This window comes from Ipomoea triloba, chromosome 2 (assembly GCF_003576645.1).
Source record: "Ipomoea triloba cultivar NCNSP0323 chromosome 2, ASM357664v1".
Lineage (NCBI taxonomy): Eukaryota > Viridiplantae > Streptophyta > Magnoliopsida > Solanales > Convolvulaceae > Ipomoea > Ipomoea triloba.
The window spans coordinates 7,310,548-7,325,837 of record NC_044917.1 but is presented as its reverse complement, the minus strand read 5'-3'; the positions used below and the strand labels follow the sequence as shown (position 1 = coordinate 7,325,837).

The window sequence follows — 15,290 nt, the reverse complement described above, 5'->3', positions numbered from 1 at the left end:
GTACCTAATTGCAATTTTAAAAGGTTTGAGTGCCTGATTGATTTTTCAGATAAAGTTCGACGGACTATTTGACACATATTCTGCTAAAAAAGTGATATTTACATTTACCTCTTATTACAGGTCACTAATAGGTAATTATGCTTTGATGAACTAAATTGGCATGTTTATGTACCAAATTGCAACTTTAAATAGTTTGAGAGCCTAATTGATGCCTATTTGACACATTTTAAGCAAAAAAAGTGACATTTAAATTTACCTGGTATTACAGGTCACTAACAGATAATTATGCCTTATAAACTAAATTGACATGTCTATGTACCTAATTGCAATTTTAAAAGGTTTGAGTGCCTGATTGATTTTTCAGATAAAGTTCGACGGACTATTTGACACATATTCTGCTAAAAAAGTGATATTTACATTTACCTCTTATTACAGGTCACTAATAGGTAATTATGCTTTGATGAACTAAATTGGCATGTTTATGTACCAAATTGCAACTTTAAATAGTTTGAGAGCCTAATTGATGCCTATTTGACACATTTTAAGCAAAAAAAGTGACATTTAAATTTACCTGGTATTACAGGTCACTAACAGATAATTATGCCTTATAAACTAAATTGACATGTCTATGTACCTAATTGCAATTTTAAAAGGTTTGAGTGCCTGATTGATTTTTCAGATAAAGTTCGACGGACTATTTGACACATATTCTGCTAAAAAAGTGATATTTACATTTACCTCTTATTACAGGTCACTAATAGGTAATTATGCTTTGATGAACTAAATTGGCATGTTTATGTACCAAATTGCAACTTTAAATAGTTTGAGAGCCTAATTGATGCCTATTTGACACATTTTAAGCAAAAAAAGTGACATTTAAATTTACCTGGTATTACAGGTCACTAACAGATAATTATGCCTTATAAACTAAATTGACATGTCTATGTACCTAATTGCAATTTTAAAAGGTTTGAGTGCCTGATTGATTTTTCAGATAAAGTTCGACGGACTATTTGACACATATTCTGCTAAAAAAGTGATATTTACATTTACCTCTTATTACAGGTCACTAATAGGTAATTATGCTTTGATGAACTAAATTGGCATGTTTATGTACCAAATTGCAACTTTAAATAGTTTGAGAGCCTAATTGATGCCTATTTGACACATTTTAAGCAAAAAAAGTGACATTTAAATTTACCTGGTATTACAGGTCACTAACAGATAATTATGCCTTATAAACTAAATTGACATGTCTATGTACCTAATTGCAATTTTAAAAGGTTTGAGTGCCTGATTGATTTTTCAGATAAAGTTCGACGGACTATTTGACACATATTCTGCTAAAAAAGTGATATTTACATTTACCTCTTATTACAGGTCACTAATAGGTAATTATGCTTTGATGAACTAAATTGGCATGTTTATGTACCAAATTGCAACTTTAAATAGTTTGAGAGCCTAATTGATGCCTATTTGACACATTTTAAGCAAAAAAAGTGACATTTAAATTTACCTGGTATTACAGGTCACTAACAGATAATTATGCCTTATAAACTAAATTGACATGTCTATGTACCTAATTGCAATTTTAAAAGGTTTGAGTGCCTGATTGATTTTTCAGATAAAGTTCGACGGACTATTTGACACATATTCTGCTAAAAAAGTGATATTTACATTTACCTCTTATTACAGGTCACTAATAGGTAATTATGCTTTGATGAACTAAATTGGCATGTTTATGTACCAAATTGCAACTTTAAATAGTTTGAGAGCCTAATTGATGCCTATTTGACACATTTTAAGCAAAAAAAGTGACATTTAAATTTACCTGGTATTACAGGTCACTAACAGATAATTATGCCTTATAAACTAAATTGACATGTCTATGTACCTAATTGCAATTTTAAAAGGTTTGAGTGCCTGATTGATTTTTCAGATAAAGTTCGACGGACTATTTGACACATATTCTGCTAAAAAAGTGATATTTACATTTACCTCTTATTACAGGTCACTAATAGGTAATTATGCTTTGATGAACTAAATTGGCATGTTTATGTACCAAATTGCAACTTTAAATAGTTTGAGAGCCTAATTGATGCCTATTTGACACATTTTAAGCAAAAAAAGTGACATTTAAATTTACCTGGTATTACAGGTCACTAACAGATAATTATGCCTTATAAACTAAATTGACATGTCTATGTACCTAATTGCAATTTTAAAAGGTTTGAGTGCCTGATTGATTTTTCAGATAAAGTTCGACGGACTATTTGACACATATTCTGCTAAAAAAGTGATATTTACATTTACCTCTTATTACAGGTCACTAATAGGTAATTATGCTTTGATGAACTAAATTGGCATGTTTATGTACCAAATTGCAACTTTAAATAGTTTGAGAGCCTAATTGATGCCTATTTGACACATTTTAAGCAAAAAAAGTGACATTTAAATTTACCTGGTATTGCAAGTCACTAACAGGTAATTATGTCTTTTAAACTAAATCGACATGTCTATGTACCTAATTGTAATTTTAAAATGTTTGAGTGCCTAATTGATTTTTCAGATAAAGTTCAATGGTTTAGTTGACACATTTTATGCTAAAAAAGTGACATTTACATTTACCTGTTATTACAAGTCACTAACAGGTAATTATGGCTTGATTAACTAAATTGGCATGTTTATGTACCAAATTGCAACTTTAAGTAGTTTCAGAGCATAATTGATGCCTATTTGACACATTTTGTTCAAAAAAAGTGATATTTAAATTTACCTGGTATTACAGGTTACTAACAGGTAATCATGCCTTGATAAACTTGATTGACATGTTTATGTACCAAATTGCAATTTTAAAAGGTTTGAGTGCCTAATTGATTTTTCAGATAAAGTTCGATGGCCTATTTGTCACATTTTATACTTAAAAAGGGACATTTACATTTACCTGTTATTACAGGTCACTAACAGGTAATTATGCCTTGATAAACTTGATTGACATGTTTATGAACCAAATTGCAATTTTAAAAGGTTTGAGTGCCTAATTGATTTTTCAGATAAAGTTCGATGTCCTATTTGACACATTTTATGCTAAAAAAAGTGACATTTATATTTACATGTTATTATAAGTCACTAACAGGTAGTTTTGTTTTGATAAACTAAATTGACATGTTTATGTACCAAATTGCAACGTTAAATACTTTGAGAGCCTAATTGATGGCTATTTGACACATTTTATGCAAAAAAAGTGACATTTAAATTTACCTGGTATTACATGTCACTAACAGGTTATATGCCTGCTTTCAAAAAATAAACAGTTTATATGCCTTGATGAACTGACATGTTTATGTACGAAATTGCAACTTTAAATATTTTGAGAGCCTAATTGATGTCTATTTGACAATAGTGCCTTGATCTTGTTCCTATTCCACCCCAAAATCTGTTAGCTCTGTTTTGGGAAGCAGGGTAGAGAATTGTCTCAACTTCAGAACTCAAGTCAGCCAATTCATTGCTAAAATTCAGCAAAATCCAGATTTGTTCAGTTTTGGCTGCTGAATCTGATAGGGAAATCGTAAACTGTAACACGCCACTATGATTTATTGTCCAATCTTTAAACCAAAGAGAAAATTTTCCGAATTCAAAGAGTTCTGGGTGAGTGATTGGATGAATTTTCTTGAAATCACAGCTATATATATAACCTTTTGGTTTACCATTTTCTAGTAGCACTGCAATTGAAGCTGGAATTCATATTCGAAACAAATGAATTTTCTTTCAATTAATCGTATGTGGGATATGATCCAAAACAAAAGTATGCAGATTACAAAGAATCGTGTTAACAACAGAGTTAAAAATTACAGTAGCTCAATCTTATTAGAGCAGGTCTTGAAGAGCCTCTTCTAACAAAAACTGAGAGTGCTCCATTAACTCAGGGCTCAATCGAAACATGAGCACACAGAACTCCATCTGGTTGAGAGCCCCATCGCCGTCGAAATCCCCTTGCCGGAGCATGCTCCACAGATCGTCGTCGGTGAGATCTTGCAAGCCCAGCAGAGCAGAGTTGTTCTTGAGACTGTCGAAAGTGATGACCCCTTTCTCCCTATCCATCAGCAGCTGAAACCCATTGCACAGCTCGCCTATCAGCCCATCCCCGCCTAGCTTTTCAGCCATGAGGGGCAAGAAATCTTGGAAATTTGACTCGGATTTAGATTCCATTACTGTGCAAAGAAGAATTGAGGTATATTGTGTATGTGCAATTTAATTTGTGTTTGTGGGGAGGGGGAATTAGGGTACGTGTGAATAAATAGGGAGAGGAGAAAGGGGGAATGGGAATTTCGGAGAAGCCATGAGAATGATTCCAAAGGAGAATACAACTAAGAAACAGAAGGTTAACGCGAAGTTCACTTTGCTTGCCAATTGACCTAAGAAATTGCCTTCCGCTTTCAACTTTCAATAGCGGTAGCCAACTGGCAACTCGCCACTTGATCGGGTCAAACAGGCTTCCCAGGGGTATATTTGTCATTATATACCCAAATAACACTTTTCTCCCCCTTATTTTGATAATCAATGATGAAAGGATGAAAACTTGAAGATTTAAATAAATAATAAATACATGTGTGTGTGAGAGAGAGACTAAAATGCATATTTTCTTATTTCTTTTGTCTTTTTTTTTTCTTTTTTTAAATCCTGGTATGAGATTGACCATATCCCCTCTCATAGTCTCATGTCAGCTCTTACGGCAACACATATAGGGGCTGCTAAAATTGTGTGGTCCATGTGCTTAGAATTATTTTTCTTATTTTCCACGACGGTGTTGATAATTTCGTCCAATTTGGACAAGCGAACATCTTTATTGCAGAAATTTCGTCATTTTTAATTAATTTTAAGAAGTGGACAACTTTATAACATTGAATATCAAGTTAAAATAAAATATTTTATCATATGATCCATATTGATAAGTTCTTTTATAAGATGAGTTAAATTAATCCATATTCGGTTTTAGTTAATGAAATTTGACTCAAAATATTTGAACTTTATTTTGTTTTAATCATATTTAGTTTAATATATATTAATGTGTAATGTAAAGCATATTAAAAGTATCATTAAATACAAAATGGTAAATCTAAGAATTATAAAAAAAATTATTTAAAATTTAACAAAAAATAAGCTAAGTGTGAATTGACCATGAATAATACAAGTAAGGGTGTGTTTGGTTGGAGGGTTTAGGCATAAGGTATGGGTATCAAAGTGATTGCTAGTGTTTGGTTGATAGGTTTTGTGGATGTTACTATGGGTTTGGAATACCCCATTAATGGCAAAACTCATACCCTTATTAAATAAGGATTTCATCTCCCTTCATCATTTCTTCCCCAACTATTAATAATCATTCCCATTCCACCCAACTACCAAACATGCTAAATACTTTCACCAAAACCCATTACCATTACCAAGTATTTGATACTCATTCCGATTCTGATTCCCATGTACGAACCAAACGCACCCTAAATAAGATAGGTAGAATGCAATAGAGAATACCTTGGTAATAATAATAATGTATGTACAACCTGGTTAAACTTTAATTATCTCATTTGATAATGGGAAATATTAGAATCACATTTTCTTTTGTCTAAGAACAAATTTCCTCAATCAAAGATACCTAACTCAAAATCTTTATTTAAATTGAAAGAGACCAACATCATCTCATCCACACCCATAGTATAAATATTATACTAATTCATAAAGTTACTATTACATTTTCATTAATTAACAACTATATGTTCATTTCAAAAAAAAAAAACTACATGTTTATAATATCACTACTACGAGTTCATGAATTAGTAACTTTACTAATTCATAAAGTTACTGACGGTAATAATGTGTTACCGGGTATGTAATCTGAGTATTATTGAGTATCTGAATACAATGTTGAGTACAGTGTTTGAGTGCAGTGCTCAGTATACAATTGAGTTCAGAATGTGTTTTGTCTAAGTTCAAGTGTCGTAGGAAGTGTCGTCCCTCACTATGTGGTTGTGAGTCTTTTTATTCCCTTCAGCTCAGTAGCGGAGCATTGATGAGGAGTTGAACGTTGGACATCAATACCTGAGGTGTTGAATGCTGAGGAGCTGAACGTCGGTCATCAATGCTGAAGAGCTGAACGTTGGCCATCAATGCTGAGGAGTTTGACTGTTGCGCATTGATGCTGAGGAGTGAGGTGTCTTGGGTAGTTTGAACGGCAACTGTCTTGGTCAACGGTTCCGGGTCGGGTACCCAATTACCCTGTCACCAGCCCCCCACTCCCTAGCTAGCGAGAATAGCGGAGGTAGTTAGGGAGTATCAGCCTGTCACTTGTGCTGAAATTTTGGTATGTTGGATTCTGGAAGGAAATTTTACCGGATGGAAACTTCACAGATTTGTGGAATATTTCCTAATTTCCCTGCGATTTTGTTTCCTTGTATGGGCCGGCTTCGTATGTATATAAGGACCCTCTCAGAATCTGTGTCTTTCACCCTTCCTCATTACGTTAGCTCAGCGGTTTATCATGAGTCCAAAGAGAGCAAGTGCTGCTAAAACAAGTGCGGGGACGAAGAGGCACCGATCGTTCCGTTTGATGGAGCTGGCCAGACGTGAGAAGTTGAGGCAGAGGAAGGAGGGTGGGCACGAAGTTGGGGATACCGTTGAGGATCCACTAACCCTTCCATCAGATGGGGAAGAAGAGAAGGATGCCGTGAAGCAACCGAAACAAGCTCACGTGGAAGAAAGTATGGCCATCGTCCTTGTGCCTGAGGATGAGCTCCCTTTGGCAGTGGAGTATCCTAAGTCCTCGAAGGCCTAGATTCTTGAGTAGGAGTTAGTAGTTTGAAGTGTAATAGTGCGTGATGGCATTGAATGTTATTGGAATAAAATAAAACGTTTACTTCGAACCGTGTTTTTTTTTTTTTTACTTCAGCCCCGTGCCTGGTTACGGTGTTATGACTTCGGCACGGGACCGAGACCACGGGCGTGACTTCGATTTTTATTTTTTTTTGAGTTCATCTTCCCTAATTATCCGGGATACCCCCTTAGAATCTTGAAAATATGTGCCAAGATTTGTTTTAGGAGATTTGTTTCAGAAATCCTGATGATATTAGGAATATTGGGTTTCCTTATACAAGATTTTGTATAAAAACCCTCCTCCTTCTGTTGCAATCAACCCTCCTCCTTCATTCAACCTACTGATTGCAGTCTGCTTCCAATAATCCTGGTAAGTTCAATTTTTTTTTTTTTACGCATCCTCACCTCGGCACCGTGCCGGGTCACACAACTGTGACTTCGGCACGGGGCCGAGGTCACATGACCTTGGCGCTGGGCCGAAGTCACGCCGCGATGTGACTTCGGCCAGTGCCGAGGTCACGGGCGTGACCTCGGCCAGCGCCGAAGTCACGGTGCGTGACCTCGGCGCTAGGTCGAGGTCACGCCGAAGCGTGACTTCGGCCCTAGCCGAAGTCACGCAACTGTGACTTCGGCACGGGGCCGAGGTCGCATGACCTCAGCGCTGGGCCGAAGTCACGCCGCGATGTGACTTCGGCCAGCGCCGAAGTCACGGTGCGTGACCTCGGCGCTAGGCCGAGGTCATGTCGTAGCGTGACTTCGGCCAGTGCCGAAGTCACGGTACGTGATCTCGGCCAGCGCCGAGGTCACGGTCCGTGACAGTGCCTCGGTGCTGGGCCGAAGTCACGGTGCGTGTTTTTTTTTTTTTTCGACCTCGGCACTGGGCCGAGGTTTCACCTCAGTATTGTGCCGAGGTGGGACCTCGGCACTGGGCCAAGGTTTCACCTCGGCGTTGTGCCGAGGTTCCACTTCGGCACCATGCTGAGGTTTCACCTCGGCTTTGTGCCGAGGTGGGACCTCGATATATATATATATATATATATATATATTTTAACTTATGTGATGCCCCTCTTTATATAACAAAAAACACGGAATTTTATTCATCTGGGTTGGACGAACCAACACTGTGGACGGACCAAGACAACCTGGACAGACCAGGACTTGACTTCCTACTGATAAAATTTTGTTAAGTGTTCTGAATTCCATATCCTATCAATCAACCTGCCACCTACTGTCATCAACTTGTAAGTTCCTGGACGAATCACCTCGTCTATGATGTACGGACCCTCCCATTTTTTCGCGAACTTGCCTCCTTCCAAGGGTTGACTGGCATCTCTCCTTCTCAAAACATAATCACCTACTTGAAAGTACCTGGGTTTAGCTTTGGCGTCATGATAGGACTTCAACTGCCTGTTGTAGTTTTCCATCCTACAAAACGCAGCTTCTCGCTTTTCATCTATGAAATTGAGATCGGTTCCCTGTTGGATCTCATTTTGCTCTACCTCGTATTCTTCCATCCTTCTATTCGGTGTCATCACCTCTGCTGGAGCTCGAGCTTCGAACCCGTAACTCAATGCGAAAAGAGTTTCACCAGTAGCCCTCCTTGGGGTTGTGCAATAGGTCCAAAGGATGCTGTCCAGTTCCTCAACCCACGCCCCGCCAACTGCTTCCAATTTCCTCTTCAAACCATCAAGGATGGTTCTATTGGCATGGTTGTGCTTGATGCCCCATTCCGTCAAAAAGTCTGAGAACTCTTTGCCTTCGAATTGACGTCCATTGTCAGTGATTACTTGGATGGGGATGCCGAAGCGGCATAGTATGTTCTTCTCTACAAACTTTTTACACCTGGCTGCTGTGATGCTAGCCAGAGGTTCAGCTTCCACCCATTTGATGAAGTAGTCAATGGCCACGATAATGTACTTCCGGTTTCCCGAGCCCGTGGGCAGGGCTCCCACCAAATCTATTCCCCATCTTGAGAATGGAATTGCTGTGCTCACCGGAGTGTAGTTGGTTGCGGGTCATCCTGGCAATGTCTGGAATTCTTGACACTTAGGGCATCGCTTGGCGTATTCTGCGCAATCCTTCAACATCTTTGGCCAGAAGAAACCTTGCAGCATGATGCGTCGAGCTATGGTGTATGCTCCTTGATGCGCGGAGCACACTCCTTCGTGGACTTCTCTCATCATCAACTCTGCTTCGTCAGGGTATACACACTTCAAGAGTGTGCCATTATAGGATCGTTTATATAACTTGTCTTCCAATATCACGTAGTTGGGTGCCAGCAACCTTGTTAGCTTTGCATCTTGCTCGTCCGCTGGTAAAGTGCCATCCTTCTTGTACTTTGTGATGTGGTCAATCCAACATGGCTCTCTGGATTGCACGGGGCAGACCCATGAGATGTCGATGCTGGATGTCTCCAAATCCTCAACCCGAGCAATCTTGCGAATGTGGCCGGGGATCCCAGTGCTCAGCTTGGAGAGCATGTCAGCGTCAGCATTCTGTTCTCGAGGTACTTGGTGAATTTCATACCCCTCGAATTCTCGCAAGGTTCGCAGCACTGCATCCTTGTATCTTTGCATATTCCCTTCATTGGCTTCATATTCCCTAGTCACTTGACCGACCACTAACTTGGAATCACATCGGATGCGAATTTTTTCTGCTCGTAGTCCTGCTGCTAACCGCAGTCCGTTGAGGAGGGCCTCATACTCTGCCTCATTGTTAGATAACTTGAAGTGGAACCTGATTGCATAGTAAGCGCGGAATCCTTCTGGGGTGATGAGCACTACTCCACCCCCACAACCTTTACTGTTGGATGAGCCATCCGTAGACAAGGTCCACCATCCACCATCTTCATTTTCCACCTGCTCCGTCACCTCGCGGGCTGTGCATTCCACTATGAAGTCTGCAAGGGCTTGACCTTTGATGGCGGCGGGCCTTGGTTTGAATTCAATGTCGAACTGGCTAAGGTGCATGGCCCATCTCGCCATCCTATCAGAGTTAGTGTTTCGTAAGAAACTCCCTAATGGTTGATGTGAGAGTACATGGATGGGATGAGCTTGGAAGTAATGGGCCAACCTTTTAGAGGCGGTGACCGCAGCAAACACTGTTTTCTCCACGGCAGTGTACCGTAGTTCTGCATCGTGTAGGGCCTTGCTCACATAGTAAATGGGACGCTGAGTCCCTCCTTCCTCTTTGACCAACACGGAGCTGATCGCACCCTGTGATATACCCAGGTATAAGAGTAAGGTTTCACCCGCCTCTGGTTTTGCAAGCAGTGGCGGGGATAGCAAATATTTTTTCAAATCATCGAATGCCGACTGACACTCTGGGGTCCATTCAAACCCCTTATTCTTCTTTAGTATCTGGAAGAAGGGGAGGGATCGTTCGGCCGATTTAGATAGAAATCGACCCAAAGCCGCTAAGCGACCATTGACTCTTTGGACTTCTTTGATGGACCGCGGGGGTTCCATGTCAAGAATGGTTTTTACCTTTTCTGGGTTTGGTTCTATCCCATTTCTAGTAATCATAAGTCCCAGAAACTTACCCCCATTGACTGTGAACGTGCATTTCTTAGGGTTCAGGCGTAAATTGAAATTTCTCATAATAGAAAATACCTCGTTAAGGTCTTTGACATGAGAGGCACCTCTACGGCTTTTGACAATCATGTCGTCTACGTATGCCTCCATGTTTCGTCCCAGTACTTTCCCAAACAACTTGGCCACCATCCGGGTGTAAGTTGCGCCTGCGTTTTTTAGGCCGAACGGCATGACCAAGTAGCAAAAAATGCCTTCTAGGGTGGTGAACGCGGTCTTCTCAGCATCTTCCTCATGCATGAATATCTGATGGTACCCATGGAAGGCATCCATGAAGCTCATCAATTCGCAACCTGCTGTCTCATCTACCAGCTGATCTATGTTTGGTAAGGGGAATCGATCCATAGGGCAGGCTCTATTGAGATCTGTATAATCCACGCACATTCTCCACGTGGAGCCTTTTGGGGCCAGGACTATGTTGCTCAACCACTCGGGATAATAGATCTCCTTGACATGTCCTGCTTGTGTCAACGCGACCACCTCGTTTCTCACAAAGTCCCTTCGTTCAGCCGACATGTATCGCTTTCTCTGTTGTATTGGTTTCTTGGTAGAGTCCACGGCTAACTTATGGGTTATGATGTTTCGATTGATACCTGGCATGTCTTCTGGACCCCACGCAAAAACTTCTTTAAACTGTCGGATGACTTCGACTATCTGGGTTCTTAGTTCGGGTGCCAACCCAGTACCAATCTTTACAACCCTATCTGCTCGTGCAGGATCGACCACCACGTCTTCCGTATCAGATGCAGGCTCGGCTCGGGGCCAGCCCTCCTCTTCTCTCAGCACGTTTTCTGCGATGGTGTGGACCTACAGATCTTTCTGTCCAATTTTCTTGCACGCTTTGACGTAGCAGCTACGAGCTGCTCTTTGATCTCCTCTCGCAACTCCTATCCCGTATAGCGTGGGAAATTTCATGCACAGGTGCTCCATCGAAATTATCGCCTTCAGATCTTCCAGAGCTGGCCTCCCCAGTATGATGTTATGGGCACATGTGAGTTTCACAACGATGAACTCCATGTTTATTCTGGAGGTGTTGGGGCTCACACCTATCTCTACTGGTAGTACCACGGATCCCTCCGTCTCTATTGAATCCCCAGTAAAACCAGAAAGTGGAGTCCGTACCTCTTTGAGTTGATTTCTGGGGAGTCCCAGTTTGGTGAAAGCGTCGTAGTACATCACGTTGACTGAGCTTCCGGTGTCTACGAGTATGCGATGCACAATGCTGTCGTTGATCTCCATCTTGATCACCAACGCATCTCGGTGAGGTAGTGGACCTTCTGGGAGGTCATCGTCAGAGAAGGTAATGGCTTCCCTCCTCTGCTTTTTTCCCTTTGGAAGGCTGACCACCTCACCTACATATAACTGGCGACTCCACTTCTTCCTCTCTGCTTGTGTGTCTCCGCCTGCAGGACCTCCGTAAATGAAGTGTATGGTCTGCTTCTTGTGTTTCCTGGGCTCTTATGTGTCTTTGTCAGAGAGATCTGTTACTGTAACTTGGTCGTGTTCCCTTTTCTTACCACTCGAGGATGACGGTTCGGAGCTGTCATCCTTCTTCCAAACATTTTTTGGTAAATTACGCGGAGGTTGTTGCTGGCTTGACTTTTGGCCCGGCTTTTGCTGGCCTGACCGTTTGACAAACTGTCTGAAGTATCCCCTATGGATGAGCTCCTCAATCTGGCGTTTTAACACGTTGCATTCATCGGTATCATGGCCCACCTGCCTATGGAATCTGCAATACTTGGATTGATCCGCATTTGGGGAGACTTTCATGCACTCTTGCGGAAATTGCACGATCCCCATGTCTTCAGCTTGATTCAAGATTACGCTAACTGGGTGAGTTAGCGGTGTCAGATGTCGTAATGGGATGAGGCGAGGTTGGTCATCCCTTCCCTTCTTTGAGGGTGGTTGGTTTGGTCGTGGTGCCTGGCTGGGCGGACCAGCTTTATCAGGTCGCCCACTCTTTCGTCCTTCCTCCTCATCCTTTTTTCTCCTGTCAGCCTCCTCAGCGTCTGCGTACCGGTTGGCCGTTCTCATGAGTTCTTCATAAGAGCGTGGGTGATGGGCGTTCATTTGTTTGTGGAAATCACCTGACCTCAGTGCTTGGATGAAGATGAGAATCACTGCCTTCGAATCGAAGTCATATACGTTGTTGACTTCTTTTTTCCATTTGCTTAAGAAGTCTCGCAGGCTTTCTCCCTTATCCTGCTTTACCCCACCGAGATGTGAGAATGGTTTCTTATGTTGTATAAATAAGACAAGAAACTTTTGGATAGCTCTGCAAAAGCTTGAATTGATCCGTCCGGGATTGTGTTAAACCAATCTTGAGCAGTTCCTTCCAAAGTGGACAAGAACGCTCTGCACATGATGGCGTCGCTTGCCCCAATCATGACCATGGCTGCCTTGTATCTTGTCATATGGGTACGCGGATCTGAAGTGCCAGTGTAGGCCTTGATGGTGGGTAGTCGAAAGTCTTTTGGAAGAGGAACTTCCATTAAGTCGGGAGAGAATGGAGCAGCCATTCTTACCTCCGGTTCTGGTGAGTGTTCTCTTGCTTCTACTTTCTTTTCCAAATCATCTATCTGCCTTTGGAGTCTTTCCACCAGGCCTTCTTGTGGTGTTTTGTGTCTAGTGGAGTGACGCGGAGCCAATCCACCAGATTCGCCCATCCTTTCTCCGGATGGTCGTTTGGTTACTACCTTTCCTGCTTGGGCACGAGGACCTCTATTGCAGGATCCTTGCACCCCCAGCCGATCTCGGATAGATCTAGAAGCCGCCGGTCGTTCTCGAATAGATCTGGAAACTGGTTGAGTTCCACATTCCTGTCGTTGAGTTCTGTTTTGCCTCGGAGATTGCACTTCTTCCTCCAGAGGGGGTGGTGGCGGTAAGATCTGGCCTTGCATTCCTGCAACTAGTTGGGCCATCGTCGCCGCCGCCTGTTGGATGACCTGCACTGCTGCCTGAAGGTCCACCACCTAGGCGGGAGCAACAGTTGCTGGGAGGGGAGTACGGCCACCACCATGGTTGTTGTTGAGTTGGCTAGTGCAGCCACCACCATGGTTGTTGTTGAGCTGGGTACGGAGGTCACCTTCTCTGTGGTTATTGTTGTTGAGTTGGCTGCGAAGATCACCCGAGGGGTGACCCTTGTTCACCTAACTAGGTGTATGCGAGCTGCTGGATCCAGATGCCATTGATAGTGATGAGATCAACTGAGTGGTTTTTTGATTTTGTGATTTTAGCCTGAGATCTGATCTCGGCTCTCAATGAAAGCACCAATGACGGTAATAATGTGTTACCGGGTATGTAATCTGAGTATTATTGAGTATCTGAATACAATGTTGAGTACAGTGTTTGAGTGCAGTGCTCAGTATACAATTGAGTTCAGAATGTGTTTTGTCTAAGTTCAAGTGTCGTAAGAAGTGTCGTCCCTCACTATGTGGTTGTGAGTCTTTTTATTCCCTTCAGCTCAGTAACGGAGCATTGATGAGAAGTTGAACGTTGGACATCAATACCTGAGGTGTTGAATGCTGAGGAGCTAAACGTCGGTCATCAATGCTGAGGAGCTGAATGTTGGCCATCAATGCTGAGAAGTTGGACCGTTGTGCATTGATGCTGAGGAGTGAGGTGTCTTGGGTAGTTTGAACGGCAACTGTCTTGGTCAACGGTTCCGGGTCGGGTACCCAATTACCCTGTCAGTTACTATTACATTAAAATATCTCAACAAAATATTTTCAGTGATATTTTTTGGTTTATATATTAATTTTATTTATATAAAAAGAAATGGCGAATAATATATTTAAGTGCCAATTAATCAATTTGTGTCATTTTTATGAACTTGCAATGTATTTTTTATGTATCTAAATTTTTATAAATCTACATTATTATTTTTATATACTTGCATCCATATTGTAACATAGACCTTGGTCCATAATATAATTTGCCTACAATCATGGAATATGAAAGTCCAAAGCTACTAAAATTTATTTTTCCACCTAATCCAATATCTTTAGGGCCTATTGGATTAACATAGCATTTATAAACAAGATTGTAGATCTGTTGGGCCTGGGCATATATGATCTGGTGCTGGGTCCGAATATACTAACATTTTTACAATTAGGGATAAACATCAAACTACAAAGAAACAATGAATTCACGATTAAGGGATTATGCATTATTATATTGCTAAGTTTCAACATTAGAATCTATTAACTTAATTAACTGCGATGCTGCATTAAATTGAAAGATGAGAGCAAATTTTGATCTTTTTTTGGTTCCATTTCAGTTGCTATTTCACTGTTGCTAATAATCTAATAATGTTATATGCATATCTATAGAAATAATTATTGTAACATACACGGGTATCATTTTGCAACACTGTTAGAAAATTCAGGATTTCGCCACCCGATCGGCTTCAGTCTGACCGCTATTGCTTTAGTCCATGATTCTGCGAATCATCTACTATACTTTGGTTATAGTATCTCATAATAAACATATATAATATATTGTAGTTAGATCGAATGGATAGGAGTTAGGTTTTAATGGGATGGATATAAAAAGTCTCAAAAGCTCAAAGCTTAATTATGTTGAAACGTGGGACACATAAAATGCGACGAATAGTATAAGAGCAACATTATCAGTTGATATTTCAAAGGATAATGTCAGAAATTTGCCACATGAAAGGAAAGAGAAAGCTTGGGGATCATCTGCTATAACCGGTTCATACTACAGTAACTTGGCAGGGCAAATATTGATACCATTGGTTGTTGCGTGCGTAAAGCACACAGCAGCCGCCCATGCGCGCGCGTCAAGCGCGCCTGGCTTGACACTGTTTTTTTTTTT

At 41.0% G+C, this 15,290-nt stretch overlaps 2 protein-coding genes across 2 annotated transcripts; both read right to left on the bottom strand.

Moving 5' to 3' along the window:
- Window positions 1-3,740: 3,740 nt before the first annotated feature.
- Window positions 3,741-4,359, bottom strand: LOC116010565 (calcium-binding protein KRP1-like). The gene has a single exon (XM_031250034.1). It carries the CDS (start codon window positions 4,207-4,209, stop codon window positions 3,868-3,870), a length of 342 nt encoding a protein of 113 aa, XP_031105894.1. The 5' UTR covers window positions 4,210-4,359; the 3' UTR covers window positions 3,741-3,867.
- A 3,671-nt stretch (window positions 4,360-8,030) lies between these two features.
- On the bottom strand, window positions 8,031-12,254 carry LOC116010175. The gene is made up of 4 exons (XM_031249458.1): window positions 11,972-12,254; window positions 11,312-11,857; window positions 8,909-11,245; window positions 8,031-8,821 (listed from the first exon to the last, which is right to left on the bottom strand). Exons 1-4 carry the CDS (start codon window positions 12,252-12,254, stop codon window positions 8,031-8,033), a joined length of 3,957 nt encoding a protein of 1,318 aa, XP_031105318.1.
- Between the last annotated feature and the right edge of the window lie 3,036 nt (window positions 12,255-15,290).

Excerpts from the sequence above, each read along its gene's own strand:
- LOC116010175 (XM_031249458.1), bottom strand. The coding sequence starts at position 12,254 with ATGGGGATCGTGCAATTTCCGCAAGAGTGCATGAAAGTCTCCCCAAAT. Across the intron at positions 11,858-11,971 it reads CGAACCGTCATCCTCGAGTG|GCGGAGACACACAAGCAGAG; the intron begins GTAAGAAAAGGG and ends GAGGTCCTGCAG. Across the intron at positions 8,822-8,908 it reads CGCCAAGCGATGCCCTAAGT|ATTTGGTGGGAGCCCTGCCC; the intron begins GTCAAGAATTCC and ends GATGGGGAATAG.
- LOC116010565 (XM_031250034.1), bottom strand. The coding sequence starts at position 4,209 with ATGGAATCTAAATCCGAGTCAAATTTCCAAGATTTCTTGCCCCTCATG.